This window comes from Galeopterus variegatus, unplaced genomic scaffold (assembly GCF_000696425.1).
Source record: "Galeopterus variegatus unplaced genomic scaffold, G_variegatus-3.0.2 Scaffold5073, whole genome shotgun sequence".
Classification (NCBI taxonomy): Eukaryota; Metazoa; Chordata; class Mammalia; order Dermoptera; family Cynocephalidae; genus Galeopterus; species Galeopterus variegatus.
The window spans coordinates 34,912-43,934 of NW_007731184.1; the positions used below are offsets into that span (position 1 = coordinate 34,912).

At 39.4% G+C, this 9,023-nt stretch overlaps 1 protein-coding gene across 1 annotated transcript in view; it reads right to left on the reverse strand.

Annotated features, from left to right (window-relative positions):
- IL22 (interleukin 22) overlaps positions 1–2,307 on the reverse strand; it is a 5,430-nt gene extending 3,123 nt beyond the window's left edge. The window contains exons 1-4 of the mRNA XM_008588855.1: positions 2,065–2,307; positions 1,576–1,641; positions 1,310–1,453; positions 221–286 (exon numbers count right to left, since the gene is read on the reverse strand). Of these exons, the coding sequence (XP_008587077.1) occupies positions 221–286; positions 1,310–1,453; positions 1,576–1,641; positions 2,065–2,250 (462 nt within the window). The 5' untranslated portion in view covers positions 2,251–2,307. The remainder of the gene's footprint in view (positions 1–220; positions 287–1,309; positions 1,454–1,575; positions 1,642–2,064) is intronic.
- Between the last annotated feature and the right edge of the window lie 6,716 nt (positions 2,308–9,023).

A 9,023-nucleotide genomic window follows, 5' to 3' on the forward strand; every position in this document is an offset into this window, starting at 1 on the left:
TCAAGTAAAAAAACCATGAAGTGGTGGCGGAGGGGAAAGAAAGGAAAGGAAAGAAAAACAACGTTTATCTCTGCTATTGAATGACTTAGCATTAGCAGTTATCAGTCGTACCTTTTTCACTGTGTCCTTCAGCTTTTGCACATTCCTCTTGATATGCTGGTCATCACCCTTGTTTATCTCTGCTATTGAATGACTTAGCATTAGCAGTTATCAGTCATACCTTTTTCACTGTGTCCTTCAGCTTTTGCACATTCCTCTTGATATGCTGGTCATCACCCTCAAAACGCTAAAAAAAAAAAAACAATAACAGGAGTAACTATTTTAATGTTGTCCTGTGGAAGCTTCATATACCCCTGCACCCCATCTGAGGTGTGTTACAATTCACCTGGAATTAAAGCTCTTGGTAATTCTGCCCACAATGACCTAGATTTCACCACTGACCTAGATTTCCAAGCTCTTGAATTCCCTTGGACACCAAAATCCAGTCACTTCCCTTACCGGGGACCTCTCTTCATCTTTGGAAAGTCTTACTAAGGTTTAAGTTTGTGGAACAGGTGGAGTGGTTTATGCAAATTCTGTCAGGAATAACACCCTCATCAGTAGCACCTCATCAACACTGCGTGCTCAGCACAGTGATGTACATAAAATAACTCGCATGGAAAGTAAGCCCTGCTCAGTGAATGCAGTCACCTTTCCACTCTGCCCACTCCACTCCAACCTTCTTTCATAGTTTTAAATGATCAGAGGGGCTGGCCGGTCAGTTCCCTTGGTTAGAGCGTGGTGCTGATAACATCAAGGCCAGCCACCAAAAAATATATATATAAATATGTTCAGAAGTATTGAGTTCACACACTCCTGATTTTGTCATATCCCATGACGTCTTTGCCCACCCACTACTGATGTTAAACCTTCCCATTTCCTTCTTCATTTTCTCTCTTTGCCATTCCCTCCTGCCAGCGATTTATACTCGTGGAACTACTTCCACATCTAGGCGTCTTGCCTTACAGTTCCCATCACCTTTAACCTCAAGCATAACCAGAATTGGGGTTTTTTCCAGGTATAAACAAACGAGGCTCCCACACAGTTGTTTTCCAGATCCCATTCCCCTCTAGAAACTCAACACGTGACAATTAAAGCAAAAGCAAACACTCTGTGATTTCAAATGACTCCTGTTAATAGAGTTGCTGAGGCACTTCTGGCATAGGGGTGGGGAAGGAGTGGGGGGTGGCAGAAAAAGGGTTCTAAATCGAAAAAGAAGGGAAGGAAGGCAGCTAGGAGTGGGTGGGCATAGGCCAAGAGAAGAACTTACACATGCACTTAGCTTGTTGCTGAGCCTGGCCAGGAAGGGCACCACCTCCTGCATATAGGGCTGGAATCTATGAGACTGGGGGAGCAGCACTTCTTCAAGGGTAAAGTTCAGTACCTGCTTCATCACATAGCAGCGCTCACTCATCTGCAGGTGGAAGGAAAACAGCAGGGGTCAAATTAGGGGGCATCCAGAAGACACAAATCATCATCCCCACCACTCCAAGTAACCATAAATGGCACACTGTCCCGCTCATCACGATAGCTTACATTGACACCACGGAACAGCTTCTCCCCAATGAGACGGACATCTGTGTTGTTATCTGCCAAACCAGCCTGGAAGAGAAGAAAAGACTAAGTGCCTGGACATTGAGGAGATGAAGAAAAAGTCTATAAGTGGAGATGCACTACATCCCCTCTCCCCAGAGCAACCTCATAAAGACTAGAGATAGAATTCAGGAATGTGCATAGGTTTAGAATAATGCATAGTGGGGGGGGGATTAATAATCAGATGCACTACTGAGTGGCTCCTCTTTGGGTAAAACTCAGTGTATGTACCCTAAAGGCCAAAACGGAAGGAAGGAGTTCTGGTAAAAAGCAGATTCCCAAAGAGTCTCAGAAGAGACACAGGGAATGATCTACCTGTAGGGATAAATAATGGGTTCCTAAAGATCTTAGAAGTGCTCTGAAGAAGAAAGATTTTAAGACCTCTTTGGGTTCCAAACAGATATGATAAGAGAGAGAGATTGAGATGAGTACCTCCTTAGCCAGCATGAAGGTGCGGTTGGTGATATAGGGCTGCTGGAAGTTGGACTTGTCAAGTCTGCAGTAGGAACTGACGGGCACGGCTGCCCCTCCCTGCACCCACAGGGCAACAAGAAGGAGGCAACCGGTGGCCAGAGCCCCCATCAGGGAACAGCTCACAGATTTCTGCAGGGCGGCCATTGAATTCAACTCTAACTTGAGTTATGGGCAGCAGGGAAAGGAGAACCTAGTATCAAGAGACAAAAGGCAAAAACAACACGAGGGAAGAAAATTAGCCAAGAAGTATCGCAGCTAACAAACCAATTGTACCCAGTTTGCTGAAACACTTACCTGTTTCGATGATTCTGCTCGTGATGGGAAAGGTAGAAGCTGCTGCTTTTATAGCCCCCAGGACACCAATTTTTTTTTGCTGTTGTGAAAAATATGACATCAGCAATTATCTAATTTCCAGTACTGTCTTCTGAGAACTTAACCACCATAGGAGCCCACAAAACGCCACCTCCTATCCTTCCTACCTTGAGAAGGGAGTGAGTGTTTCCTTAAAACGTCACTATTAGGGTCCAGAGGGTGCTTTTACAGATAAATCCCAGAAATTTTCTAAGCCCTACATATTTTTCAAAGAAAACAATTGCTTTGTCTTTGTAGATTCCAGATTTAGTGTAATATTCTTTGATCTCCTGTAGTAACTGAGTAAGCATTTTGGTCGCGAACTCATTTTCCTACCAGCTTCGTAGATTCTAATCTCATTAGTGGCGACCAGAAATAAAGGACTGTGTCCTATATCTGCTTTACAGTAAACAGTAATGACGGCTTGGAGATCATTCCATTTTTTTAAATAACTTTATCTCATTTTTTAAATTTTTAGTTATTCATTTATTTTTAATACATAATAATTGTACATATTTATGGGGTACAGTGTAATGTCTCAATACATGTATACAATGTGTTATCTCATTTTCTTTAACATGCTGAATTTTAAACCAGACTTATGCCTTAAAAATAACAGTGCTAGTTAATCTAATCACTGTTTCCTTCTCATTCTGGGACTATTTTTAAGCAATCATTAACAATTATGATAGATGCAAATATATCTTAAAATGTTATTCATTTAATTATGATCAGTAACAATTTATGTTTGGAAATACAAATGCCGAACAATCTGATCACCGTTTTTCTTAACATACAAGTATTTTTTTTAATAAAAGGATACCATGGATATGGTAATTAATTTTGAAATTTTACCTACACTCATTCTAAACAGCACATAAGTCTTAAAATAACATTCCTGAATAATCTTTTAACAATTTTTAATATATATGTGGATGTCTGAAGAAGAGAATCTGGTGGTTCCATGTTGACTTTAAATTATTAAAAATACATTGAATCCTACATAACACCTCAAAACTAGAAATGGAAACCCTCCCAAGAAGTGGGAGCGGGAAGCATGTACAAATCTCAAAATACAAGTATCTGTTGCTGGAGGAAGGAAGGTGAATTAATGCAAATCAGTTTAATCAGATTTTTCCTCCTTACAACTAGTTAAGATCAGGAGGATTGAAGAACTGGGAGAAGGAAACAAATAATTGTAGAATCTTGACCATTTTGTGAAATGGCACAGACCTAAGAGAGGTGCCACAGCGAAGGGTCAAAACAGCATGAGGACACTGAGCTGTTTTGACCCTTCAGAAGATGGCCTTAAGGGAAAGATGCAAAAGGGAAGGTTAGAGAGAATAAATAAAAGCACATGATCTCGGGGCCAGCCGAAGGGTCAAAACAGCATGAGGACACTGAGCTGTTTTGACCCTTCAGAAGATGGCCTTAGGGGAAAGATGCAAAAGGGAAGGTTAGAGAGAATAAATAAAAGCACATGATCTCGGGGCCAGCCCGGTGGCGCACTGCTGCAGTGCGCCGCTTGAGAGCGCGGCGGCGCTCCTGCCGAGGGTTCGGATCCCACATACAGACCGGTTCCCACTCACTGGCTGAGTGAGGTGCGGGCGCAGCACCAAGGGTTGCGATCCCGTTGCTGGTCCCGGTCCGGTGCGGGCACGACACTGAGGGTTGCGATCCATTGCCGGACACGAAAAAAGACAAAAAAAGGAGGAAAATAATTCTGTTCCCACAGGAAAATAAGTTTTGACCTTATCGAATTACATGCTTTTGAGGAAAGATTGTCTCTTTGTAACTTTCATCTTTGTAACCTTTCATCTCTGTAACTCCAACACTTAGAACAGTGCTACATGCCCAGGAAGGACTCAATAACAAGTATACTGAATGAATCTGTGAATTTAAATAGTTTACTATCTTTGGGAACATACACAGAGAAAATTTGGAGACTGTCTTTATAGCATTTCTAAAATTGGGGATTGACCCAGTCCTATTTACCGCTTTATTACCATTTCCAAATAGGGAATAAGTAGCTAGGAAACAAAAATAGAATGCCAGAAAATTGCAAAGCAGTCTTTAATAGCAGCAATATGCCTCTTACTTGTTGTATGACCCTGATGGACTGACCATTGATAAGGTAGCGTTAATGGAGCCATTATCTTAGGTTTTAGTGAGTTTGACAAAAACTCACTAAAGTAAAAATCTGCTCTGGGGCGGTATGTGGATTTCTGATCAGTCATATCAGCAGTCTCAAAAATATTTGCTGTTAGGAGAGACTGCGGATATAACATGAAGCTGCTCCTGCAAAAAAACAACTGGAGGCGTATGTGAGCTAAATAATTTCAGATCATAATGGGCCTTTCCTTTAGTTATCTCCTTGTGAATTTTCAAGTCTCTCCTAAAGCCACCCAGGTAAAAGGCAACCCCAGCACCATACTCCCAGGCCCCAGACAGACTGGCCTATGGTTGATCTTAGACATACACAACAACTTACCTGGCCTAATGCCAGAGGGGCTAACCAGAATCCACAACAAGAAGGTAGGCTTTTGCTGTCTCATTCATTGTACCATCCCTAACACCTTGAAGAGTGTCTGGCAATATAGCAGGTAATAAATATGTATTCACTGACTGTTGGGGGCCAGAAGCTCCACACCCCTTCTTGTGAGACGCAACTGACTGCATGACTAAAACTACTTCCCAATTCATTGGCTAATGCTTGAAAATCCACAGGTGGAAATGCATTGTTTAAAATACAAATTTCTGTAGAAGGAATTGTTCTATACAAGTTTCCGTGTGTGTGTGTGTGTGTGTGTGTGTGTGTGTGTGTGTGTGTGTGTGGGATCCCCACTCTAGTAATTCTCCTTCCCTCCCCTCCGAACACCAGCCACCACCCCTACCCCCACCATAGCCATGGCTCTAATATGTTCGAAAGGTATTTCTGAATATGTATGCATCCTTATAAAACATGAAGTCTTGTTTCGTGTGTATAGGTATTTTTAGTTTATAAGATTGGTTTTCTTTTTTGCATCTTCACTCAACATTTCAGTCCTGCAATCTATCCATGTTGCTGAGTGTAGCCCCTGCCTCTAGCGTGGCATTCCTGAGTGTGTACTCACCACATTTTACATATTCATTTCCCCAGTGATGGCACCTAAACTGCCTCCAACTGCCCACTGTACACACATCAAATCACTAAGCAACCCCATTCCAGTCATTTTAATTGTATTTTTGGAGAATGTTTTTGGAATAGTTACCCAAGAGTAGGACTACTGGGTCAGAGGCATAAGCTTATTAACTTTTACTAGATACTGCCAGATTGATCTCCAGAAAGACAGCATTAACCTACTGTCTCATCAGTGAATAAGGCTTTCTCTGTTTCCTTACATTCCCACCCACACTTGGTATTATCCAGCATTAACTCTGTCAGCCTTTGGACGTTTAAAATAGTATCTCATTATTGCTTTAATTTACATTTTTCCTCATATACTTGTAGTCACTTGGGTTTCCCCCTTTATGAGGTGACTACTTACATTAGTTTCCCATTTGTCTAGTGGGCTCCAGTCTTTTTTTGTTGTTGATTTGGAAGAGCTCCATGTATATTTTAGATATTACTCCCTTTTTGGTTGCAGGCTTAACAAACTCTTCCCGTTTTGCTTTCTGTTTATTAGACTTGCCTATTTGGAGTTTGTTGAACATAAAACTCAATTTAGGTGTCATCTAAGATATTGTTTTTTATTATATGGTGTGCACTTTTCAAGGCTTTGTTTAAAAAAGCATTACTACATACTCAGGTCACAAAGATATTCTTTGTTGTCTTCTGTTTATTCTATGATTTTACCTTTCACAGTCAGGTTGTTAATGCATTTTTGTATAGGATGGAAAGTAGGGAATCCAGTTTTAGTGTTTTTCCACATAGTGAACTAGTTTTTCCGACACAGTTCACTAAACAGTGAGTTCTTTATCGTATGTAAATTTTCCATGCATGCAGACAGCTATCTCTGAGCTCTCTATTTTGTTTCATTGGTTTATTTATTTTTCTCTTTTTTCTTCTTGAGCCAGTTTCATAATGTTTTATTACTGAGGAATATCTTTATGTCTGGACAGGAAAATCTATCCTCTTTGCTCTGTTTTTTCAGGGCTGACTTAGCTACTTATGGACCTTTCCTACATATTTCATATAAATTTTGTAATAAATTTGTCAAGTTCCTGGAAAAACGCAGCAGAAAAATTCTATTGGGTTTTCATTTAATTGAAAGATTAATTTGGGGAGAATTAATGTCTTTATAATGTGAACTCATTCCACCCAGAACATTGACTATCTCTCTACTAAAGACCTTCTTTTATACCCTTTGATAGTGTTTCAAAATTTTCTCCACTGAGGTGTTGCATATTGGTTACTTTATAAAAGAAGCAAAATGTTAAGCTGTTATTAGTTGCTTTTACCTTGATGTGAATGAGTGCCACGTTGGTTTGGAGAAAGACTATTGGGATACTCATCTCTTGAGAACATGAAAAGCAAGTGCTTCTTTTCAGGGTCAGTGGAGAAGAGGGCATGGGGTACCAGCAAAGACAGTAGCTAGAGACTGGAGTTTCCAAACATAAACTTCATTTACTTCCCAGTTCTGCTCTAAGCTGACTCTGTACCCGGAATGACTTCCTACCGTGCCCACCTCACCAGCCACACCCTGCCCACAGAAGCACTTGTCACCCATGGCCACTTTTCCCTTCTTCCTGAGGACTAGATCTTATCAATCAGCGCTGTCTCTCATCTTGAAGTGAAGATTCCACCCATGGGAATGTGTTGTAACATAAACGAGTATATCTTCCTCTCTAGTAATACCAAGTATTAAAATCAATTTAAAAGATGGAAAAAAGCAACATTTATGCAAATTCCTTACTGCTCTAGTGCAAATGGAATTTGACATTGGTCTCCTAACATCTGCCCCCTACTATCGAAGATTTTTGAAAGTCCATTGGTCCATCCAGTCTCTTTTATTTATTATTTTTACTAGTAAATAGGTGTAAAGAATTATAATTTGCACTTGCTTATACCACCAGAGATTCAAAGACATAGTTGATTAACTGACATAAGTGAATATTTTATTCCAGTTCTCTAATTAGCATTAGGGTTATTAATGTTTCTCACAATTATTTTGTAGAGGTTGAATATTTTAAAACATAACCTTTAAAAATTTATACTCAAAACTCTACATATCTTGGTTTCGTTTTTAACCAGACCCTCTCAGCCTCTGACAGGAAAATTGTGGGCCAAGTAAACTAAACATTTCATACATTCTCACGACCCTGTTGAACTTTTTAAAATATGAATTTATACTCAAAACTCTACATATCTTGGTTTCGTTTTTAACCAGACCCTCTCAGCCTCTGACAGGAAAATTGGGGCCAAGTAAACTAAACATTTCATACATTCTCACGACCCTGTTGAACTTTTTAAAATATGAATAATCGAACACAGTTTCAATTCCAAGGTAATTTGGTTTTAAACCATCACAAACATCAGTCCTGAGAAAATGCCTCTTTCCTTTTCTTTGTCACTGTCCTAATTCAAAGGCTGCGTGTGTGCTGTGAATAGATGAAGCATCACAAATTTGGGTTAGTTGGACAGGTGTCATTCTGAATCAGGGGCAAGTCTGAAATGTAGTGTGTTTCTCAAGAGGCATTGTTACTTCCAAATTCTGACAACCAAATTAATTAAGCTAATAATATTTCATTCTGTTGAACAAATATCTATTGTGGTGTTGTTGGAATATTTTACCAAGTAGGGGTTCTTGAACTCACATTTAATACTTTTTAAAAAATACAAAAACAGTTAACATCGATTGTGTTATAATAGACTTTGGATTAATCTGAATTGGACTTGCTTTTGAGAGAAAAGATTTAATGTACCTAAATAGTGACTAGAGAACTGAAATTTAAACTGTATTTATATTAGTTAATTAACATGCTTTTAGAGAGAGTAGAAGTACTTGGAGAAGTAACAGTGGAGAAAATTAAATGTAAAAACTGTATGGAAATAGTACTTGAGATACTTGACAAGCTGGAAAAATGGAGGAGTTACAATAAATAATAGCCATAGACAAGTTGGACTATCTATTAAAATGTACAGGACTGGCTGGATAGCTCTGTTGGTTAGAGCACAGCCGTGTAATATCAAGATCACAGGTTCAGATCCTCGAAAAAGCCAGCCATCAAAACAATAATAATAATAAAATAAAATGTACAGTTCTTCAATGCATGGGTATGAGAGAAAATATCTGGATGAGGTTTGTGTAGGAAAAGAAACAGAGACAAAGAACTCTTCGGATGAGCAAAAAGGGGCAATATGTCTATTAATTCATTTAACTATTGATCCATTCATTCACTATAACATTAGCTCCAGAAAAGCACAGACTTTGAATATCTGGCACAGTACTTAGGACATTATAAACTCACAGTAAGTTTTAGTTAGATGACTGAATGAGTTATAAACACAGACTACTTAATGATTGTTGTAATAAGTGTCTTTTGACTATTCCATTTACTAAGTTCCTAGCACAGTGCCTGGCATT